The 25,974-nt window shown below is 35.6% G+C and overlaps 1 protein-coding gene across 1 annotated transcript in view; it reads left to right on the top strand.

Annotated features, from left to right (window-relative positions):
- The window catches only part of LOC129722725 (uncharacterized), a 232,909-nt gene that overhangs the window by 183,740 nt on the left and 23,195 nt on the right, over positions 1-25,974 (top strand). The window contains exon 9 of the mRNA XM_055676415.1: positions 19,660-19,759. Within this exon, the coding sequence (XP_055532390.1) occupies positions 19,660-19,759 (100 nt within the window). The remainder of the gene's footprint in view (positions 1-19,659; positions 19,760-25,974) is intronic.

Raw genomic sequence — 25,974 nt, 5'->3', positions numbered from 1 at the left:
AGTTTTATGAGCTTTTTGTTTCCTATTCTTTAAATTTTTGATTTCTCTGGTCAACCAAATGGGATCTTTTGAGCTAACCGTTTTCTTTTTTGATTTTGGTACAGTTGAGTCTAGAACACTATACAGTGATGATAAAAAATTATCAACCGCTTTGTTCATATCTATTTCATTTTTTAGAAGTGATTGCCAGTCGATGTCAGTTAATTTACGATTGATTAGTTCAAAGTTTGCTTTAGTGAAGTCATATTTATATTCAGGCTCATGATCAGAGGGTCGTGATCTCTCGGTATCAATCATTAGCGAGTACTCAATTGCAGTATGAAATTTTTCATTTTTCCATAGGGGATATTCTGCTTTGTCAACACTAAAATCTTCCGTGCAATTGGTGAATAAAAAGTCTAAAAAACAGTTTTGCTCATTCCGGATTGAGTTTACCTGATTTAATCCAAGTTGACTAAAACCGTCAAAAATAAATTGCAGAGTTTCGTTTTCTCCTACTACAGGAAGTAAAAGCGATTCATTATCATCGTTTACAATAAAATCAGCATCATTTTGATTGAAATCTCCATATATATGAATTTTTGAGTTAGTGTGGGACTCATCATTCACTAATTCTACCGTCCTTAAAAATTTTTCATATGATTGCTTTTTGGCAAAGTGGGGTGGAAAGTAAACAGATACGAAAATATGGATTTCACCCTTCAACAGAACTTTAACCCAGACATCTTCAAATTCGGCATGTTTCTGTGTTATGATTTGCTCAGAATCATGCTGAACCCCAACAGCCACAAGCACTCCTCCACCTGATTTCTTATCAGATAGTGATAAATCACGATCGCTCCTGAACACATTAAAGGAACTGTTGAAAACTTCTTCACTTTTAATATCTTCGTTCCAGTTCGTTTCCGTTGCTAAGATGATTGAGTATGAACATCCACTTATTCTGTTATTAATGTGATTAATTTTGAGTGCACTGCGCATCCTGTTGAAATTCTGAGCATAAATCAAAACTTCATTGACTACTGGCGTTGTTTTTTCTTTCTCTGAGCGTCACTGATTTTGAGAACACGAATGCTTACAATAACATCCATCACACGGGAAACTTGCTGATCTGAAATTATTGTTATTGTTATAGTTGTGGCTGCCAGCCAAATGGTAAGGACACGATACAGCTGAAGAGGTCGCGGGAGTCGTTAAGTTGAGCGGGCTCGTTGAAACGGTAGGCATGAAAGATGATTGTGACTCATTATTCGCTGGGTACGGATTAAGTATTTCGCCTCGTTGAAAAGAGATATGCTGGAGATTAGGTGGGGGTCGAGAAAATTTATCCTTCGCTGCAGCAAGAAGCACACGGTCTGGTGGTAGTTGGTTGTAGTAGCTGTTGTTAAGATTCCTGTTAAGATTGAGGTAACGATTCGGGATTTGATTGTTGTTATTATTGATGCTGTTATTGTTGTTGTTGGAGTTGTTAATGTTGCGGTTGTTGTAGATGTTATTGCGATTGAAGTTATTATTGTTGCGGTTCTGGTGGTTGTTGTTGCTGCGGTTGTTGTAGATGTTATTGTTGTGATTGTAGTTGTTATTGTTGCGGTTCTGGTGGTTGTTATTGCTGCGGTGGTTGTAGATGTTATTGTTGCGATTGTAATTGTCATTGTTGTTCAGGTGGTTGTTATTGTTGCGGTTGTTGTAATTGTTACCATTGCGGTTGTTGTTGTTAGTATTGTTGTTGTAAGCCTGTTGTCGTCGATTCCTCCTTCTTCTGGCTGCATCTGCATTCTTCAACTGTACCAAACGACGCCTTTTACGTTCATCATAATCTGTCCAATCCGCTTTCCAAACTTTTTTTGAACCTAGAAACCGCCAACCTGAATTACTGGCATTATCCAAATTAAGTTCTGTTGCCAAACTTGGAAGTGAAACAGGTGAAGCTATTGGGGGAGTGGCAACACTCGCTGACTTAGATCTTAGTTCTTCGATGCAGGATGACAGAGTTTTAAGCTCATCTACAATGTTTATCTCTAACGGATTGGTTTGTATTGTACAGCTGGTTGCTGTTTCTACAAACAGCTGTCCTAACTGAGAAAGTTCGTTATTTATGCTGGTCAGCGATTCCGTTAATTCGTTCCGAAGTTCGTTCTTGAATTCCGAAAAAGCAATGTTAACGAGCTGCGTCAGGTGATTTTTAAGTGTAGGCATAACACCAGCCACACTGTTGGCTTTGATGTTTGACGTTAGCGCTTGGTTTATTTGTATAAGTGACTTGTCGATACCCTCTAGAGTTTCTGGAATTGTGCTTGGTTGTTCGAGTTGGGTCACAAGTCGATGAATCACCTCTGTATTATCATCAATCAATTTCGTCAGCTTATTCTGCTGTTTGGTCAACGTGTTCAATTCAAACGATGCCGTTACTAAAAGTTGGCAGGAATCGCAGCACGGTAGCAGAAATGCAGTTGGATCTACGGCTGGTTTATCTTGTTTGTCTTGTTTGTCTTTTTTAACGATACGCAGAGAACTTCTGCTTTTAGCAACTACTTCGGGGGGGCACGATACTCCCACACAGGAGGCATGGAATTTTCGATTACACCCTCCAACACACGACCAGAACACTTCGGCACCGGAGTCTTTCGCGCAGACTTCGCAAATTTGATTCATTTTTACCGACACAAAAACACAACAAGCAAAATGAAAACTAAGCGAAAAACAATAATTTGATTTAAATTCGCGCGTGGATAGGAGCTAACAACAAACACGTCCAACTTGGTTGACGACTGACGAACTGACTTTGAACTGTTTAAACAGAGTGACAATCGAAACAAACATGTTTTTATTTCTAAGTAATAATTTCGAAACTGTGAAAGTTGATTGTAGTTTCCTGTACTAAATATTTTATGCTTCAATTTTCTCAAACACAGACATCACAAAAAATATTCCGATTGATATTTTTAGAACTATGCACTAACTGATCGTTGTTTTCGGTCTGAAATGTAGAAATAGGAACATGAAAATGTAGGAACAATTTCAATGTCAAAGATTACATCCTTCATTAATAATTTTTTTTTGTTTAAGGGTTCCTCTCCAAATAGATTTCCTCTGAATCAAAATTATAGCCTCAATACTACATCTGACCGAAATGATGTCCTTGGTAAAATCTTAGGTAATTGTACGTTATTTTAAGACTCTTAGTTGTTTTGTGTTGAACAATATAACGGAAACTTATTCCAACATCATCTCTTTTTATTGACTTTGATTTGGCACTTTAAATTACCTTGTTTTTTTCATAAACATTTCCTTAAAATCTTTATTTGTTTTAAAAAATTACTAGCATGTTTAAAATGGTCCATTTAAAATTTTTATATCACTTAGGTCTTCACTATAGTTATTCACATAACACTGTAGCACACACATAGCTCTGATGAGGGAAAGCATTTCTTTTAGTCACTATAGAAAAGTTTTTAGCCTTCCAAATCTTATTCAGCGCTATGTACAGATTAGATATACTTATATAGAATATGTTTCTACAATTGTTACTAAAGTCCTAAAGGCAATAAGTCCCAACAGAAATTAGCCAACATTTCAAAAAAAGCAACAGTACATCACTTGTTTGGAGGGATTATCTACGGGCTGGTCAATCATGATACAGCGCAAATCTCTTTTCGACTGTCAATATCGATAATTGTTCGCATCCTCGATGTAAATTTCGTCTTGCTTTATTTTACCTTCGATTTTTACCAACGAGGTGTTTCGAGGTTCTGATCCAAAGCGGCTGATGTTCTAACCCTCGTACTTTCGATAGATCTATGGCATCGTAAAAAAGAAAAGAGCTCATTCATAAGCTTCTCCTATCGCTAGTTACGAATGGACACGAAAAGCAGCAAACGGTAAGAATAATTCCTAGGTTTGCAGCTTCCAGCAAATACGTGAAGGGGGCGCAAAGCGGAATACGCAGTTGGAAAAGCCTTCGAAAGGATAGTTAGAAATATGTGTATACATTACCATCATTCGTATGAAAGCTTGCGAAACTTTCGGACATAAATGGTAAACAATGGAAGTTCACGTACGCCCTAGTTCGACGGTCAACTTAGGGAAGACGAAGGTGAATTTCCAATTTGATCCTTTCCATTGGGGATACTCATCTCTCTATGACTAGGTATATCTTTTTTTTATTTCCCTTCGGAGGAAATATAGCGCTAGGAAGATTCATAAGTGTTTTACACTATCACACGTAAACGAATGTCTGGCAATTATTGGGCACCCGTTGACTTTTTGAATACCACGAAAGATTTGAGAGCATGTTTTATTTTCGAAGTGACTGGCAAAAACATTGAAGCGTCTCCACCAAATGTAAATTAATGGAGGCGTATGGTTATCTACGCACAATCAGTGTCGAATAAATAGCATATTCACATCCTATTTCTTATCAGAAAGATAACTTTTTAGAGTTTCTTTTTTTGAGATGTTATAAATATTTAAGAAACATACTCACAGTTGCAATGAATCACCCTACCATCAGTGCAACAGTTGAAAACCATCGGAGCAACACCGCGGTGGAAGGGGGAATGTATCAACGCAATTCTGCAGGATACTCTCCGAAATCGACTCACCCCGGCTTGGTGCTGTTGCTGTACGAATAGTAACATTGTTCCAATTCCAGAGCGTTCGGTCGGATTCCCCATTGTTAGCAAACATACATCTGTACGGTGAACCGAAAGGATGAAAACAAACGAATTTTTATTGTTAGGGTTGGCAAGCATGCAACATGCTCTAGCGCGAACCGGAGGCGACCCAATCAACTCTCCGGACGGTGTTAATGGAGTGGGTCACTTTGGCTGTACATTTCTACGGCTGGTGATGATTTTTGTGCGATGCGATATGTGTGGATCCTTTTTTTTTCGTTGTTATCGAGATGGCATTCCTACCACGGTCAAAAACTAACCGGATCGTGCTGATGGACTCTCAAAAGGCACGAAATGGAGTGTACACGCTTTTTGCACAAGTTTGCTGAGAGTGCATTGGATAATTGGAATCTGGTTCTGTATACAATCGACCGTTTTTTTTTGTATGATTAAGATTATGAATTGAATGAATGAATGATTTTTGTTTATATCGTACATTTCTTCCCAATATGTTTTCTCGCACGTCTTGTTTTGATGAAAACATTTCCAACCAAAAAAAAAAAAAAAACAATAATGTCGCCGCGCACACATGTTTCGTCGGTAATATTTTATCGAACATAACAGGGGAAACCCTTCAAGATACACTCTTCGCTCGGTTGCGTCGCTAATAACCTCGCACTTGATTGGGTGCGAAATTTGATTTGTCCATCATTTTACTGTTTATTCGTGGAAACAATTTCCCAAACCAATAATGCCGGGGTAAAATGGAGAGAGGCCGAACGCTGTGTGCTGCTATTTAGCTAAAAGCACAATCTCGGTTCAGTCATCTTCATGTCACGGCCACCCACTCGTATCGGTGAATGCGAATGTGAGTGTGTATGTGCAGTATGTGTCCCTCCGGAAAATGGCAAGCTTTAGTGTAAACAGTCTTCAACCACGTCAGCCAGGCACTGCTTTCTTTTCATGGTTGACGTGGCAAAAGGCAAGGAAACCTGGACTTTCAGCACAATTTTCGATGGTTTCTCTTCTCGCATTGGCAAATCTTTACGGAATCTTTTGCGTAATTGAAGCTATTTTTTCGGCTTTCAAATAATCATAAAACGTAATGAGTAAACAGAGAAAAGATTGAATATGCCTATTATTTCATTTTTTCCAAAACTCGATCTCGAACTTGTGGTTCATTTTTAATATTTACTTTTTATTTTCCATTCATTTCACATTTTTTTTTTTCTTCACATAACATTTATTTGACACGGCACAAATACAATTTAATGTTTAACGGCGCCAATTATATCTGATGACTTAAAAACTAAAGCAAATTTTTTATCCTCGCTGCCGACTACGAGCTGAAATTAAGTCTAACTTAAAACTAGCATGGGATTTCCAATCAGTGTTTTGTTGTTCAATGGTCGTCTGATAATCGTCGAATGGCATGTATGGATTCGTTCTGCTGAGCCACGATGTCGTGAGTTGGGACAGAGGCTCGTAGTCCTTGGGTCCTGGATCTGTTGTGCGGGGTCTGGTTGCTGGTTTTGTGCTTAAGGTTCAAACGTGTTCTTGTCGTTTTGTTGGGTGTAGACGGAGGGGAACGGGACTAGACTGGGGCGTGGATGGATTTCAGGAAAACGTATATAAGGGACATGTAGGATAGGTCACGGCTCGCCAAGACATCACGAACAGGAACAGCCGGCTGTCTACCCTCGGCCTGCAGGGAAGCTATTAATTTAGACCTGGCGTCACGGTGTACAGGGCATGACCAAACCACATGCTCTATGTCGTGATAACCTTCACCACAGGCACAGATACCACTTTCCCCGAGCCCAACACGACGGAGGAGCGCGTCAAATCTATAGTGATTGGACATAAGCCGGGACATCACGCAAATGAAATCCCGACCTACATCCAACCCCTTGAACCACGGGTTCGTCGATACTTTGGGGATTATGGAATGTAACCACCTTCCCAATTCCCCTCTGGTCCAAGCATTTTGCCAACTGATGATCGTATTCTGACGTACAAGTGCGAAAAATTCATTAAAGGCAATTGGTCTTTCATAAATATCACCGTTTGTTGCGCCCACCTTAGCCAAAGAGTCCGCTTTCTCATTACCCGGTATCGAGCAGTGAGAAGGGACCCACGCTAAGGTAATCTGAGTAGATTTTTCGGATAAAGCACTCAGATGTTCCCGTATTTTCCCCAGGAAATACGGAGAGTGCTTAACATCTTTCATCGATCGGAGAGCCTCAATGGAACTGAGACTGTCCGTAAAGATGAAATAATGGTCCGTGGGCATTTTTTCGATAATCCCTAGGGTGTACTGAATTGCAGCTAATTCTGCGACGTAAACAGAAGCAGGATTATCGAGCTTATGGGAGACGGTTAAATTGTTATTGAAGATACCGAAGCCAGTGGACCCATCAAGAAGTGATCCGTCAGTGTAGTACATATTGTCGCAGTTGATGTTTCGATATTTATTGGAAAAAATTTTAGGGATCTGCTGCACGCGTAAATGATCCGGGATTCCACGAGTTTCTTCTATCATGGATGTATCGAAAAACACAGTAGAATCAGAAGTATTTGATAAGTCGACACGATTTGGAATATTCGAAGAAGGGTTAATATTTTGGGACATGTGATTGAAATACAATGTCATAAAACGGGTTTGAGAATTAAGTTCGATTAACCTTTCAAAATTTTCAATCACGGGACGGTTCAAGACCTCACATTTGATTAGAATACGAGAAGACAGGCTCCAGAAGCGGTTTTTCAATGGTAGTACTCCAGCTAAAACCTCCAAACTCATCGTATGGGTCGACTGCATGCAACCTAAGGCGATACGCAAACAACGATATTGTATTCGCTCCAGTTTGATCAGATGTGTGTTTGCTGCGGAGCGGAAGCAGAAACACCCGTATTCAATAACAGACAATATCGTTGTTTGGTAAAGCCTTATAAGGTCTCCTGGATGGGCTCCCCACCATTGTCCGGTTATTGTACGAAGAAAATTCACTCTTTGTTGACATTTTTTCATCAGATACCTCACGTGACAACCCCAGGTGCCTTTAGAGTCGAACCAGACACCAAGATATTTGTGTACCAAAACCTGAGAAATCGTTTTACCCATTAATTGTGTTTGAAGCTGAGCAGGTTCATGCTTCCTAGAAAAAACTACTATCTCAGTCTTCTCCGGAGAGAATTCGATACCTAGCTGTAAAGCCCAAGCAGACAAATTGTCCAAGGTATCTTGCAATGGTCCTTGCAAATCGGCAGCTTTGGCTCCTGTAACAGAGATTACACTGTCGTCTGCAAGTTGTCTTATCGTGCATGAATTTGCCAGACATTCGTCGATGTCATTTACATAAAAGTTGTAAAGAAGGGGGCTTAAACATGAGCCCTGGGGAAGACCCATGTAGCTAATGCGAAAAGTTGCCAAATGGCCATGCGTAAAATGCATGTGCTTTTCGGACAACAAGTTGTGCAAAAAATTGTTCAAAATTGGAGAAAATCCTTGTCGGTGAAGTTTACCCGAAAGAATGTCAATAGAAACGGAATCAAAAGCCCCCTTAATGTCCAAGAACGCAGACGCCATTTGTTCTTTACGAGCATACGCCAGCTGAATATCTGTTGAAAGCAACGCAAGACAATCATTCGTCCCTTTGGCACGGCGGAAGCCAAATTGAGTTTCTGATAGTAGACCATTTGATTCGACCCAGTGGTCTAAACGACGGAGTATCATTTTTTCCATCAATTTCCGGATACAGGATAGCATTGCAATCGGCCTATAAGAGTTGTGATTAGAAGCTGGTTTCCCTGGTTTTTGGATGGCGATCACCTTCACTTGCCTCCAATCCTGCGGTACAATGTTTTGCTCCAGGAACTTATTGAACAAGTTCAACAAGCGCCTCTTGGCATTGCCGGGTAGATTCTCCAACAAGTTGAATTTGATTCTATCTAATCCAGGCGCGTTATTGTTACAGGACAGGAGGGCAACTGAAAGTTCTGCCATCGTAAAAGGTGATTCTATCGCGTCGTGGCCCGGAGACGCATCGCGAACAATATTTTGCTCAGGAACAGAGTCCGGACATACTTTCCTGGCCGTTCATTTCACATTTGTAAGGTACAATTGGCTCAACTATCAACTTTTTTTACTTTTTACCTAACCTACCTATTATATTTTTACCATCAGGCTCGGTAAATAAGAGTAGTAGAGTTGAGCGTAGAGGGAAGGGTAGCAGTAACCAAATCTGTCACTTACCACGGTTGCAAAGTATCCGTACAAAGCGAAAGCTACGGAATTGTTGCACATTGAAGATGGCAAATTAATATCAAACTAGCCATCTTACGGTGGTTCTTTGTGTAGCTTCAGTAGCTCAGAATCGTGACAGGGTAGCAACTACGAAATGTGCGGTCGTTCAAGCTCAAGCTCAACTTTATCTTTTACATATTTACTTCTTAATTTTTTTATCTCTTTTATTTATTTACCTTCTTATATTACTACCTTTTTGCTTTTGTCGCTTCACCTGTACTGACATTTATTTTTTTTTTTGTTTTTTTTTGCCGTTTCTGGGCTTTTATCCAAATTGTCAGGAGTCGAGTGTCTATCAAACATATTTTAGCGTCTAAAAGGTTTGCTTGATTGATATAGTGTCTTCGGCAAAATTGTAGATAGTAATTTTGTCCTTCCAAAAAAATCTAAAAAGCATTTTTGTAAATCATAACTTTCTAGTTTTTATTCTACCCTATTCCAAAAAGCATCAATGTTTAGACAATGAAGTGTAGTTCTTGTGAAGAAAACTTCAGATCTTTAGAAAATAGACTTTTGTAAGGTTTCAATTTATAATGATTCTTTGAACTTTTTCTTAAGAAGATTTTTTTCTTACGGTACAGTCATACCTCGATATAAGGATTTTTTTTTTGTTTTTTTTTCGTTATGTTATATCGAGTTACGTTATATCGGAGCACGATTTTTTTTTTATTTAAAAAAGTTACACTATATACAGGTAAAAGTTACGTTATATTGAGTTATGTTATATCGAGGTATGACTGTATATTTTTTTTTTCTAAAACGACAAAAATGCTACCTACAACTTTGCTTAAGACGTATCATTAAACAAGCAGACCATTTTGACTAAAATAAAACAAATATTTTTTCAAATTCTTTACTTTTTTGTTTTTCATTTTACCATCATCAAATTTTCACAGATTATAGGAAACTTTGTTGTACTTTTTGAGATATATAATATTTTGTGACAATTCGAAACATTTGGCCTACAAAACACCGTTTCTATCAAACAAGCCGTTTTTCTGATATGGCGCCGTACACAAATTACGTAACGCATGCGTTACTTATTGTCACGTAGGGGAGAGGGGGGGTAGTAGAGGCAGTTCCGTAACTGTGATGTTTGCTCGAAATTAAAAATTTCGGAGGGGGATCAGGCTGTTCGGCGTTACGTAATTTTAGGAGGGGGAGCGACATATCAAACGTGACCTATCGTTACATAAGGGGGGAGGGGGTTTGAAATCTAGATTTTTAGCATTACGTAATTTGTGTACGACGCCTATAACATATTTTATCCATCAGTAACATTTACGGGTACGTAGGCCGTTTTGAAACTACAGTCGCAAGTTTATATGCAGAATTGATGTTATAGAATAACCTCTTCATCAAAAAAGGAATAACTGTAAAAAGATTCAGCGAAATCGGAAATGCTAAATTTTTTTTCATTTATTTTCCATGGAATTGCTCTGTTTCATTTCTTAGCCTGATGTATAGCTGTTCATTCTCTATTTTTCATCTTGTACCTCTTTACGTTCTCACCTTTACATCTTTTTTGGTTTATCCCTCTCTTTTACTTTGTATGCTTCTATTTTCCACCTCTTTATAATTTTACTATTTTATCTTTTCATTTCTCTACCTTCCAATCGCTCTATCTTTTATTTTTTTACCTCCTTCATTTTTGTTTATTTACTCACTTTGTACTTCTTTACCCTTTTGACTTTTACTCCTTTACTTTGTTACCTTTTCAGCTTTCAATATTACAACCTTATTAGTTTTCCACATATTTACCTTTTTGCCTTCTTACTTATTTTCCGCCTTGTATTTTTATCATTTTTCTTTTTCTTTCTCCTTATCATTTACTTAACTTAGCTTTATACTTGTTTATTTTTTCCTTGTTTATATTTTTACCATTTATATTTGTGCCAATTCAGTTATTACCTTTTTATGTTTTCACGCTTCTAATTTTTACCTTTGGGATCTTTTCTCTTTTATCTCTTATACTTTTTACTCATGCCTCTTATTTTTTGTCTCTGGTTTTCAACGGTTTTACTTCTTTAGCTACTTTTCATCTTATCACTTTTACCTTCGTGCTTCTTTTGTGTGTTTCTTCTCTGTTACTTTTTATCCCTTTTTATCTCATTTTTACATTTTAAGCCTACTTTACTATTTATCTTTTCACTTTTTTAATTCGTGATCTTTTCATATTTTGCTGTCATCTCTTCATTCATCTCTCTTTGCCTTTCTCTTTCATTTTTTTCTCAACATTTTCATCATTTCAACAATTTACCTTTTTGTACTTTCAATTTTTTATAATTTCTTTTTCGTAGTTTTTTTGTCACTTTCATACTTTTTCTCGAATTAATCTTCTTTCCATTTTACCTTTTTATTTCACACCTTTTCTTTTTTTCACTTCTTCATCTATTAACCATTTTTATCTGTTCACCTTTTTTTTGTTTTTATCATTTTACTACCTTACCTTTTGACTTAATTATTGTCATTCTTTTATTCCCTTATCACGATTTTGCCTAGACATCGTTTTATAATTTCCCTTCCCTCTCTTCTTCTCTCTTTATTTTTTTCTTTTCTACTCTATCTCTTTAGCTTTTTACCTTTTTCCTCTTTCCTCTTCTTACCTTTTCCTTGTGTTTCTGCCCTGTTACTTTATAATCTCCTTTTACTTTTCACCATATCACATTTTGTGTTTCCAACCTTGTTTTTTTTTATTTCTCATTTTTGTCTGTTTATTTTCTGACTTTTAAACCTCTTTTTTAATTTTTCATAATTTTTGATTTTTTTTTAATTTTCTCACCTCTTACCTGTCTACTCCTTTATGCTTTCATTTTATTGTTTCACTTTTTTATTCTTTTACCGTTTCAACATTATATATTTTATACTTTCATCGTATTACTTTTTTCACGCGTTATGTTTCACTTCTTCTTCATTTTCTGACAACTTTACTTCTGTTTCAATTTACCTTTTTGTTGCTTACCTCTTCATGTTTTTACTTTTTCATCTTCTGTTTCTTACTTTACTTCTGTACTTATTTATTTATTGTATTGTTACCACTTTACTTTTTTACCTCAACATTGTTTCACTATTTTGCCATGTCACTTCTCACTTTTTCATTTTTATCGCTTTGCCTTTTTATCTCTTTATCTTATCTTTCTTTCTTGTTCATATATTCATATATTCATATTCATCATTATCTTTCTTTATTCTCCCGTCGGGATGCGGTATATTTTACCAAATCTGTATCATATTTCCAGTTCGCTTATTTTTCGCTATCTTTATTTTACATACTGTCTGCTTAATGAACTTACGTGTTAACGGGAAAAAGCCGTTGTAAAAAATAGAAATTTAGTTCGAAAAATTTCATTCTTATCTTGTTATATTTAACCCACTTTATGTTTCTATTCTGTTATCTCGCTATCTCTTTTTACCTTTCACCTCATTTAATTTTTGCATTTTTATCCTTACCTTACTTTTTTTCTCTCTTAATTTTTTTATCTTGTTTAAAAAAAGTAAAAAAGTGAGATGATACTTTGTTACTTTTTTTAAATTTCTTAATCATACTTTCATTTTATTTTTAACTTTTTACGTTGCACGTATTCAGGCTTCTTTTCATTATTTATCACTCTACCGTTCCAACATTTCACTTTTTTATACTCTCAACTTCTTATCCTCTTTTTTGTTGCACATTACCTTTTCACTTTTTTTAACTTTTTACGACGTTATCTTCTTTTCGTTTTACATTTTTGTTTTTTGACTTCTCATCACTGTGTTTTCTTTTTAGCTTCTTATCTTTTTCTTATATTTACCTTTCTATCTCATTTTTTCTTACTTTTCACCTTGTTATATTTTATACATTTTGTGCTTTTTTTACCACTTATCGTATCACATTTTTGCTTATAACCCTACCTTACTTTTTTATCTCTTCATTTTATCACCTTTTTACCTTGTTTAATATTTCTTTGTCATGTTTCCATTTTCAACTTTCACGTTTCATCTCTCCTCTATTTATTTTACTGTTTTACTTTTTTATCATTTTACGTTTCAGCATTTTACATTTTTATACTTTCAATTTTTTACTATTCTCATTTTCGCACGTTACCTATTTACAACTTTACTTCGTTTTATTTTACTTTTTTGTTTTTATTTATTACCTTTTCATCATCTTACTTTTTATTGTTTCACCTTCTTTTTCTTCTTACCATTTCAAACTTTGCCTTTTTACTCTGTAACTTATTGTTTTACTACCATTTTTAGCCTAACATTGTGTTAATATTTCACTGTTTCTCTTCTTCTTACTTTTTGACGTGGGACTACGTCTTTCTTTACTATACTGGGATGCATTTTGTAAAATTAGAAATGAAACTGGCAAATGTTGCGTCAGATTTCAAACGTTAATAACAGCACAACCAATAACCAATATGTTTTTGGATAGATGAAATGTATAATAATTTTGTAATATGCTAGTTATCACTTTAATTTCATTGCTAAGTGGTAAAATTGATAAAAACTTTCAATAACAAATTCACGCGAATAATGAACCAATTACATGCGAGCATTCCTAGCTCAGACGACGTGAATGGACACCATCCGTTTCCTGTGATATTCTCTGTATCAATATCGAAATAAAAATTGACAGAGTCTCCCCGTCCCAATAGGTCAATTTATTTTTGCTTCCATGAGCTTAGACTAATGTGATGTCTCGAAGGTAAAAGTTTTCCTAAAAGTTTGAAACAATACCCATCCTTGAACAATTTCTAAACCTGCGTTGTTGGTTCTGAAGAACCTAATAAAAACTGATGTCTTGAATGAAAACATGCCGGTAAAAGCAACAGTACCAGTGGAGTAAAGAACCGCAGGTCTCTCGTCGTCTATGATTGCAGTGGTACTCTTCTATTCGTACATTTCAGCGGTACACTTCTATTCGTACTGCAGCGGTACTATTCGTATTGTAGTGGTACACTTTTGTTCGTACATTTCTATTCGTGTGCAGTTGAGGAAAAACTGCAATGCTGCTGTTGATGGTGATTGAAAGTTTATCTAATAAATATGATTACCATAATTTACTCAACAAGAATTGTAAATTTTTTCATCGGATATTTTTTAAATTTTATCTTCAATATTAACTAAATAATCGTGATTGGATAGTATCGAAAGAGTAAATTCCTAAATATATTCATTTATAGAAGAGTAAGAGCCTGCGAATGCTTGTGATTTTATTGTTTGTTTACTAATATTCATACAGAATCTCTTTTAACATTTTAAAATTGTTAGATGATATATTATTATTCTAAGCTTTACCATAATAAACGTATATAAGCTGTCTTCGTAATACATGCGAATGTAGTTGTAGGCAAATGAAAAAAATTGTCAAGCAAAAAATAAAAATGTAATTGTGGATTGCTACGATTTTTTGCTGGAACTTGTTAATGATTTTGTTTAAAATATCTTCTTATGTTTGCCAATTAATGAACCTTTGTTAGGGCTTGCATATTGTTTAGAAAGTAAGATCCATATTATAGATTTGATTTAATTAGAGTTAAATAAGACAAAACCATTCATTATGATAACGTAAGTATTATTGGATTTGGTTTTTGAGGTTATAGAGTTAATTCTGACTTTGACGCATTACGAGAAATTCTTCGTGCTTCTTCAACAAGCACGATATGCTTGTGCCTTGTCAAATACATGTTGTTTAAAAAATACTACATGCATAATATCGTCAGATATAAACGATATTCTTCCGAGTGTTGTTGTATATATATATATATATATATATATATATATATATATATATATATATATATATATATATATATATATATATATATATATATATATATATATATAATTGATATCCAGGGGAGGCTGAAAATAAAAATACGTACAGTCGCTGAGCAAACACATTGATTCTGTCTGCAGACTCTGTATATTTTGAAACAAAAAATCCCCTAATTACAGTGTTTAGTCCCACGTCACCATTTCATGCAACCATAGGGCTGCATACCTTGTAGTATTTTGTTTCACCTCTTTACCTTCTTATTTCCTTACCTTCTTAATTTTTCTTGCCTTTTCACCTTGTCATATTTCATCTATTTTGTGTTTCTGCACTGCTACCTTCTTATCTCCTTGTACCTTTCACCTTATAAGATTTTTGCAATTTAAACCTTACCTTACCTTCTATCTCTTCACTTTCTTATTATTTAACTCTCTTCTGTCATTTCTTTATCATGTTTTCATTTTCTTTTTTATCTCTTAATGTTTCTCTATCTACCCTTGTTTACACATTTTTAACATTTTACCGTTTCAACATTTTACTTTTCTATATTTTCAACTATTTCCTATTTTCTTTTTCTTACGTTAACGTTTTCACTTTTTACATTTTTACAACTTTATTTCCCTTTTTTTTTCTTTTTATTTTTGACCTTTTTATCATCTTATTTTTTTCGATTCACCTCACCTCGATCCCCCTTTTTTCTTTTACCATTTTACTGCTTCACCTTTTCATTTATTTACGTACTGTTTTTTGCCATTTTACCTTTTTACTTGAACGTCGTTTCATAAGTTTATCATTTCCCCTCTTCTCATCTCTTTTTTTTTCTTTTTACTTTCTTTCCATTTCCATTTCACGTTTTTGCTTTGACATCATTTTATAACACTACCATTTGCCTTCTTCTCATCTTTTTTTATTTTATCTTTTTATATCTTCGTCTTAGTTTTACTCTCTTATCCCTTTTTTCTTACTTTTTCACCTTGTTATTTTAACTGCGTTGTGATTATGCCCTGGTAATTTTTTTTCTTTTTCTCTCTTTAATCTTATCATAATTTTGTTATTTAATTTCTGCATCACATTTTTATTTTCTCTTTTAACTTTTTACGTTTAACGTATCTTTTCTTTGTTCTATACTTTTTATTCCGTTGCATTCCGTTGCAACATTTTACCTTGTTATATTGATTTGAATTTTACCCCCTTGTCATTTTACCTATTTGTTTTTCACCGTTTCATTTTTTACCATTTTTCTGCTTTCCCTTTTTACCCGTTTTCTTTCTCTTTTTCACCATTTTACCTTTTTTTCAAATTCATATTATTTTCATTCGTCACATTGTATCTTTGTTTCAGTTTTTTTTACCTTTTTCACTTTTTTAGCTAGCGTTTTACCTGCTTACTTTTATCTATCTTTACCATTTTGCTTTGTAACTTTTTACCTATTTTGGAGCCTCAACCTTCCTATCTTTTTAACCTTGTATCTCTGTTACCGTTCTACCTTTAACATTTCCATCATTTTATCTCTCATCCCTTTATTTTTTTCCTTTAGCTCTATTTTTTACCAGATGATCTTCTACCTCTACACCGTGTATCCTTGTACCTTATAATTTTTTTATCTTTTTGCTTTCTTACTTCCCATCTTTTTATCTTTTATCTTTTTAACTTTTTATATGTTCCTGTTCTTCCGTTCCTGTTATCTTTTTACCTGTAAACCTTTTATCTTTTTATATAATCATCTCTACTTTTTTGTACTCTCAACTCTGTGCTATTCTGCTTTTCGCTTTTGATATTTTTTTATCTTGTTATCTAGTACCATTCCAGCTTCTTATAGTTTTTTAATCTCTTTCCCGTTTTACTTTTGTATCGTTTCGCTTTCTCTTTCTTTTTATAAATTTTCACTTATTTACTCCTTCGCATTACTTTTTATCGTTTGATTCTTTGACTTTAATAACTTTTTACTATTTTATCATTTTCCCATTTCTATGCTATGCGCCTTTCAAAATTGAATCTGTTTACTTATTGCACTTTTGTTCCTGAATTTAAGTATTTCAATTTTAACTATTTCGGTTTCAGACGTTTAATTCTTTATTCGTTCATCAACTTATGACTGGTAATTTGCATCAACTTTTTAAACCTAACTATTGCTCTTCGACTTGTTAGGTAGTTGTATTTTTTATTTCGATTTTTTACTTTCCAAAATTTAAATTTGTCTTCTAACTGTTGGCTTATAGTTCGTAACCTGTGCAACTCTAATTGCACACAACGTATCTATAATTACAAAACTAGCACCCACAACCGATAGAATAAACGAAAAATTAGAGAATTCCCCCTTACATTGCACACAAGGTTTGCCATACCATCGTCAGTTACCAAGCTATGGTCGATGGAAATTAGTACATTAATAATTAGAATGTTACCGCTAATAGTGACCCACAGTTGCTCGCAGCACACACCCCGCCAGCGTTTATGGTCGAAAGCGCGTATTGGCAGACCCACTCCCAATTCTTCCTACACCGCCAAGATCCTTCGGCTAAAGTGGAGAGTCATTTCGAAGGTTGGAAAACAAACAGAGCACTATTAATTCGCCTACACTGGGTGTGTCCCATGAAATAGCAACTTCGTTGGTCCGTTACTTGAAACGAACGGTTGCCACACAAACTGCAGCAGGATATAAAGAAATTAAAATTGATCATATTTTACGCGAGCTGTTGAATTCATATGCCACCCGCTCGCTGTGCTGTGTGGTGCTTCTGTCGAGGGGAGAAACGTGGCAGATAACACACAACATTGTGTCTGTAAATAGCACCTGGAGGACGCCCACCAACGGTGCCACAGTGCCTCGGTCAAAGAAAGGAGCGACCTGGTTCCTTTTGTTTCGCTTTTCGCCTAACGTCGTCCTCCGCCGCACGGATGTGTGCTGCAAGCTATCCACTTAAAAGCCAAAACTATAGCCGGCGGATTAGAAGAACCAAAACGGGTTCCACTCAGACTACCTGTTGAACGGGGCTCAACGAAATGCCGCTATATTTTGCAGCTTCTGAAAGAGGAGGCGCATTAAAACCTCACCCACAAACGAGCAATAAATGTGTACACCGTGTTGGCACACAAACGTTCACCGTACGAGGAATGTTCGCAAACTTAAATTGAGAATGTTTGCGGAATAAGCGATTTACTAGAATAACAATACTTTCGATTTAGCTGGTCTGTTTTAAATACGACGCTGCCCGTAACTATTATTACTCTTTTTATGGGTAGAAATGAAACGGGTTTTCGCGTCGAGTCGTTTGAGAGGATTTTTTGTTGGAAGTATGTTAAAGACCATAACAACTCCATCAGTATTGCGGTACAAGCATGCAAAGCACGACTACCAAATTTTTATAAATGGAGTTGCATGGTTATTGATAGTCAGCATAGTATAATTTTTTTTTTAAACTAGGGCTTCAACTTATGAAAAGTTAGAAATTTTGAGTTCTTTCGTATTTTATTTTTTCAATGCCATAGGTTTTTAGATCAATTCTTGAAACGTGTTATTTGTATTCATTTTTCAAACAGTGCCGTCTTTACCACTACAGGCTCTTAAGTTATTTCTATTTGCCTACCATAAAGGTAGAGCTATAAGCAGAAATAGCAGGGACTCTATCGTACAATTCAATTAAAATTTAAATGCGAAACGATAAAGGGCGGTACAATTATATGCAATTCATATCGATTTTACGGACGAGTACAAAACTTAATTGCGGTGGTTTTTGTTAGTTGTATCTTTGTCGGGGTCCTTCTCTATAGCTTCGGGAGAAAGGGAAAATCGACTACCAATCCGCATTACAGGATTCGCGCCAAATCTGATTTCAGCAGAGAGCAAACAGGCAGTTAGAAAATAAATCGCCTAAATAGGTTTTCCCTTCTCAGTGTGGTTTTATATCAATTAGTAAATCAACAGTGGGTAGGAAACAGGTAGTGATTTTATTCTTTTCGCCGATGTTCAGGTGGCATCTTTATTATTTTGAATTCTGTCTGAAGAAATCTCAAACAACATAAACTGTTTGCTTCCTCATGATACGTAAATGTGATTCCACTAAGTATCTTACAATCATCCGTCTTCGCTAGCTTCATGCCATTACCCACATTAACAATCCAAACAATTCCAAGCATTTCTCTGTTATTCGCGTTAGTCCACTCTGTTCCTGTAATTACGGGATCGAGATTTTTTTTCTTCTTCGTGTTCTTGCTTTCTCTCTTTCCCTCTGAGGCCCGAAGAATTACAAACAAAAAGTTTTGCTGAAAAGTTTTACCCACAATATAGCAGGAAGTTAATGATAAAGGAAACATTCGAGCGGCAAACAAAAATAACTTTAAATCATTAAATACAGCTTACTTTTTTGAACAACTAAGTGAAAAGTAAACGTGAAGAGAGTGCAGGCTCAGCATCATCGAATCAGGAGTTTTTTATCCTGCTATTCTCCCGACGGCTACCAAAGTCGTTTTCTGCGGGAAGTTTCTGAGAAGTGAAGGTCCATCCGGACAAACAATACAATACCAACGTTATCTAAATCATTCTAGCAGCAACATCTAAAGCCCATTCACACTTACACAATGTGCATCGCAACTGATCGAGCAATAAATTCAAATTTGTCTTATTTATTGGTGGCGAACGACGAAGATATTGAATGACCATCCGTCCGCACCAGTGTGGTTTACCGGTGTTTTCCTCGGTTTCTATACCCGAACGCACAAATCCTGTCGATTTAAATCGATCCATTTCTACTGGTCGCCGGGTGCTGCCACCGCTACCGGGAAGCGATAAATTCCAACGCGGGGGTGATAAAGTGATATTGTGTTTTGTCCACTGCGAAGTAATTGGTGCAATTTGTAGTCTTCGCCTGAGTTATGTGTTGTACCCTGCTAGGGAAAATATTTTCCCGCTTCTTAATTAAAATGATTAACAGTGGTTATTCTGAACGGTTTTTTTCTCTCTTGTTTTTCTCTATTTGCAGATTCTTTTACCTGTATCACTTCTCGTTTTACGCCTATCACTATCGATTCAACGGACAGTACAGCAGTCTATCGCTGTTTACATCGTGGCTATTCATTCAGGTAGGTGCTGCATATCCTTATTTTTTATACAAATATTTTCTATTATGAGCGCTTTTCTATATACATGACATTTGATATTAATGACTTTGAATTGACAACACTAACATGATTACTAGTTGTATTGGAGATTTTTGTATTTCAACATAACCAAACTAGCCGAGTTTTTCTGTTAGGTTTCGAAAACCTAAAGAGGAAATATTAGTATTAGCGTCTAAATTCTTACGAGGTGTTATTTATTTAGAATACAAAATTCACCAGGAAAATCCAAATGGTGGTTTTCGATTAGACTAAACAATAACGAAAAACTGTAAAAATACTGAATGCAGTATAAGAATATTTATACAGACAAATTTACATATTACTCATCATTTCAAAGACTTTTAGTGACATTAACCAGAACCAAGTATTTTTTTTGTTCTATTTGGGGCCCCAAACAATCCTGAATTTATTGGAAGTCGATAGGTTGTGTCTCCGCTTGGCGCATTGCATTTTAAATTCATATGGAGATTTGTATGGAAAAACCAACTTTTTTGCATTTTCCATTCTAAAGGGCTCTCAATGGCTCAAACATATGGTAGGTTTTTTGATGCCTAACAACTTGGCCGAAGACACTAAAGAGCTAGGGTGTGCCAAAAAAATACTAGAGCTGTTCAAAGTTGAGTATGTCGAAATTTATGTTGCAAATCATTTTTTCTGCCAACACTGCCAGTGTACCGGCGTCAGTCAGATTTCCATCAGAAGTTACCTCTGAAACACGTTGTAGATTCTATTTACGCCTAGAATATTGACCCAAATTTGTTTGCTTGGTCCAGCTGAGTGTATAAACTCGTTACGACAGGTTACTTCTGATGGGAATCCAACTGACGCCGGTACATTGGTAATGTTGGCAGAAAACAAGATTTTTTGCATTTAAATCGACATACTCAACTTTGAACAGCTATGGCTCTTCTTAGGGACATTTTAGCTCTTCAGTGTCTTTTGCAAAGTTGTTAGGCATCTAAATTACTATACTTGAGCATAATGTAGTGCATTATTAGAGTATTATTGAGCTCTCTAGAAAGGTAAATGCAAAAAAGTAGGTTTTCCCATATGAATTTTCATACAAATTTGAAATGCAATGCGCCAAGCGGAGACAAAACCAATCGACTTCAAGTAAGTTTGGGGTTGTATGGGACCCCGGAAGAAACCAAAAAAACTTGGTTCTGGAAAATCTATCATTTTTCCCCACCCTATTAATTATAGACAAAGTTTTTCAGCAGTTAACACTTTTTTAAACATCATATGGGTCATTCCATACGAAGTGACCACGAAAAAGCACAAACTTGGACACGACCACCACAGATTTTACTCGAAGTTGGGTGAATTATTCATCTACTGTCTCTTTGGAAATATCCCGATTTTAGTGTCGATTGGAACACCCCCCGCTCTGTAGGACCCTTTATTGCAAAGTCACGCAATTTTTGTTAAAAATCTATTTTTTCTTTTTCTTACAATTTGTAGACGTAAGTTGTCCGAAAAATACTGATAAATGATTTTTGAAGAAAATAAACCAAGAAATACGGAAAAAATATAACTTTTGACCGGAAGTGTTGCCAGATAAATCATTTTTGTATTTGAAAACTAAATTTACATTTTTCGGCAAATGCAGCCATTTTCATTTTAAATTTGATAATTTCACGTAAGAAACAACTATCATCCCGAGGTAATATGAGCCAATCTCGAGATATAATATTTTTACGAAGATAGTTGTAAATTTCGTAGTTATTTTTTTTACAATTTATAGACGTAAGGCACTCAAAAAATAGTAATAGGTGAGTTTTGAAGCAAATAAACTAAGGAATTCAAAAAAAAAATATTATTTTTGATCGGAAGTGTTGCCAAATGGATTTTTGTTGTATTTTAAAACTAAATTTGCATTTTTCGGCAAATGCAGCTAATTTTATTTTAAATTTGATGATTTCATCGTATTTCTCGGAAATTTTTATGTAAGAAACACTTATCACTCCGTGGTAATATGAGCCAATCTAGAGATATAGCATTTTTAGTTTTGAATTTCGTAATTAATTTTTGGGTAGTGTTTCACGACAAACATATTATTTTATACAACATTCGGCAAAGGGGAACGTGTAGGTAGACTAAGGTACAGCGCCTGAGTTATTTATGCAATCGTTTTGTTGTCAAAAAATGAATTGTATATTTTTGATCAAGCATTCCAATGAACGTATGGTTTTTGATGGAGAACCACGAACAAATTAGGAAAACGTGTATTTTCCTAAATATTAATAATTTTTCGAGCTTAAATTCAAATTTTTTTAAAAGTTGCGTATTAACGTCAAGTTTCTTTAAAAAAAGAAATTAAAAAAAATCAACTCTTTTTTTAAATTGAAATTTAACGTTTATTTTTAATTTTTTTTTTGTCAGAAATTTTACAGTGTATGTTTTTTTATGATGCATTTTTAATTCCCTACAACTCATTCTCAGACAGTTTTTCTATACAACCAACGATTTCTGGGCTACAATGCTTCGGATAAAACCTATGTCAAAAGGCATACGCCCTTTCAGAATGTAACTCATGGGTGTAAAAAATCTCTCCATCTGTGAAAAATGCTCAGTTTGCTAAGCCAAATACGTGTGCAAAGTTTCATTCAAATCAAAAACGGTCGATTAAATTTTCGCGTATTTCCAGATCATTTGGCGCGATTCTGCTCACCTAATAAATGTGCGATGTGCAATGCACATTTCGTCCCCTTGATGCTAGAACAAGATAACTCGAAATTTTTTGGTTTTGAGTTAAGTATGGCATCATATTTATCGCGTCGAGCTCTATAACATATTCAAAACTCGTTGAAGTACGATTACAAGAAAAAGTGTTATTCATCAATTATAAAAATAGATATCTTAACTTAAAACAAGTGTGTTTTGTGCTAAAACTAAATAACTCGGCTCTTTGTTGATTTTTTCGTTGCTTTAACAGACCTGAAATGATATAGATGCGTTTCAGAAAATCTGAGTCATTCAAAATGGTGTTTGAATCGTCATAACCAAAATAGGTCAAATTTTCAAACTCTTTTTTCTCGTAACGTAAATTTTCGAGTTATCTAGTATAAGCATTGAGAGGACGATTTTTGCTGTACAATTAGTAGGAATTGATCCACAAAATATCATACATAACCAAATTACTTATTATTTCTTCTTTTATTCGTTTGTTTGCTAACATATCTCAATCCCATGATATCTAGTGACAAATTCATCTACAATATATACAACATAAGGAAAAATGCTTTCCATAAAGTTCTAGCAAAACTACACATTATAAAGTTATTTTCTGAAGATTTTCGTTCGTTTCACATCCGAACAATTGAAAAAAAAAAACGAATACAAATCAAATATTACCGCCCAAAACCTTATGGTCCTTAAGGGGTTCACTTCATTCTTTTAATCTCGTAAGTATATTGTATGGCGTTCCACAAGGTAGCAATCTAGGACCACTGTTATTCTTTGTGTTCATTATCGATTTGTCGCACTTGAAACTACACGGACGGATTCAGTTATTTGCGGATGATACAATAGTTTTATTAAACTTTTCTGATGCCCATCTGATTCCCCAATACATCCAGCAAGACTGAATTCTGTCGATCAAACCTCCTACCACTGAACTTCCAGAAAATACTTCCATGAAATTTTATTCATTAGGACGGCCTGGTCCGGCGCTTCCGGTCATTAAAATCCATACAATAGACATTCATAGAGTAGGCAACAAGTATCTAGGTCTCAATTAGGACTGTATCTTGAAATAGGAGCATCACATTCTGTATCTCGAAGCTAAACTTGCAGTCCCGTGTGGAGTATTCCGAAAAATATCGCCGTTTGTACCGATGAAAGAGGTGAAAATTGATTACTATTCTATGGTTCAATAGAAGCTGCAGTATCTAGTCTGTGATTGGAGAAACGCTTGCATATGTAGGCTACAGGACTGCCCATAATTCAAAAATTGGCTAATAGGCCATAGGCATCAATTCGAGAAAAACGCATTTTAAAGTTCTTTGTCGGTGCAACACGTTTTGACTGTCCATGTCAACATTTTTATTGAGTATATCACCCTTCGTATATGCTGGAACCTTGCCGTTGAGTTGAAACAGGGAAATCTGCAGGAAAATTCCACCCGCCAAGTATTTTTCACGCAGTAGCCGTTTTTTCAATTATTAACGAAAAGTCAGTAGACAAACCGGCGTGCAATTTGGCTAATATCCATACGATGTGAGTTATATCGTGCTCGTTGGAAATAAAAATGGCTTTAAATTCAATAAAACAATAAGGAAGCACAAGTGAGGACGAGAAGCACGACGAGACAATTGTTTCGTCCAACAATATAACAATATAACAAAAATATTATTAATTCATGATAATCACACAACCCACTTTTCTATTTTTTCTCATCAAATCCGAAAAGAAATCTGAATCTTCTCTTTGTTATAACCTCTAATCAAAGAGCAAAATAGCAATTCTAAGAATATAAATATTTATGACAGAAGGAAACAGTCACGCTTCCAACGGTCGAGGGTTTTGCGGCAAAACGAATAAATTCTTGTTGCATTAAATATTCTTCGTAAAAAAAATAAAACTTGATGCAAGGGCCTTAAGATCCCTTACCTGAGGCCAGTGACCACCAGGCTACAACACACTTTCGAAAGTGAGACGAAACAAAGTACATTAATAACGCACTGGTTTGTGTACAAGCCACAGGTTGAAACATATTGGATATTAGCCAACTTCTCAATTATTTTGGATATTAGCCAAAATTGTTTCACATTTGCTGCCTTCCCAAATGCATTTTCGACAATCGGTTTTCATAGGGACCTTGTTTAGGGTGTGTACCATCCCGAGAAACTGTTTTCTCGATTTTGATAAAAATGGCATATTAGCCAATTTTTGAATTATGGGCAGAGGAGTTACTGGTTCTACAGAACCGCTGCTTGAAAACCATTCTGAAAAGAACGTATCTTTGTCCAACGGGGAACATTTGTACAATGACTTGCAGGACTCGTTCTTACCTATTCGAAGGTTACATTTGGTGCGGACATCAACACACATGCACAATACTGTAACAAATACAGCCAGCCATCATACCATGAGAATTACAAGGAATTTTTCTTAAGAATAACAAAAGCTTTTGAAACTGTTCGATTGTCCAGACCGAAGGCAGAGTTCGGGAAAAACACTATAAAGGTTTAAACTGTACAATGAACTGCCAGGAGCCACCAAACAACAGGAATAGACCGTTCTGTTCAGGGGGGTTTGAAGCGATACCTCAAAATCAATATCTTGCAGTATCTACGCTGGTACTCTCTCAGCCACAAGCACTTTTTCACGAAAACTCCTCAGATGACATATATTAATTACCATAGTTATTTGGTTTGATGGTCAATTGGTACTGTCCTACATCTCACTGCTTCGTTGTTATCAACTAGTCAATTGGTCAACTTGATAGATTTTCCCCTCTTGTACACCGTGGTCAACCGTTTCGTGGTAAAGTCATCTGTTAGTGACCTATGAATTGAATTACGTAAGCGAGTACGCTTTTCTCAAAGAGATCCTTTTCTACTGGAAGCGTACAGCTTGTAGTAAATAATTAACTTCCTATGGTTTTTCACTACTCCAAATGAATAAATCAAATTAACTTGCCAAGTATTAAACGCAACACCTCACGGTTTAAAATACCGAGCATTCATCGATCAGCTTTCTTTGGCGTCCATGAATAGTAACCGTTAAGGACAACCGTGAGGATCAGCCTCCTATAGAGCCTCATCATTTTCGCCGAAAAAACGTGTTTTAGCATTGTATGCCTCAGCTTATTTTGCTTGACTGAATCGTACGCCGCCTTGAAATCCACAAAGAGATGATGACTCTGCAGGTTGTATTCCTGAAAGTTATCTAGGATCTGTCACAGGGTGAGAATTCTATCCAAACTCAATAACATTATACAGGAGAGCACTTTGTATGAAAAATTTAGGAATGATATTCCTCTATAATTTCTGCATTTGAGTCGTTTGGTATTTGTTCATTTGTTTCGATTTTTGAAATTATCCGGTGGATCACATTGTGCAGCTGCTTTCAGGTGGTCGACCAGCGTTTTCAGTTCTCATAACAGCAAGTGTTTTCCCCACCATCGGTTTATCAGTAAGCAGGTTGCCGTCCTTGTCAGTACACCTGGGAGG

Source organism: Wyeomyia smithii, chromosome 2 (assembly GCF_029784165.1).
Source record: "Wyeomyia smithii strain HCP4-BCI-WySm-NY-G18 chromosome 2, ASM2978416v1, whole genome shotgun sequence".
Taxonomy (NCBI): Eukaryota; Metazoa; Arthropoda; class Insecta; order Diptera; family Culicidae; genus Wyeomyia; species Wyeomyia smithii.
The sequence above is the reverse complement of the archived record's forward strand: the minus strand, read 5'-3'. Positions and strand labels throughout refer to the sequence as shown.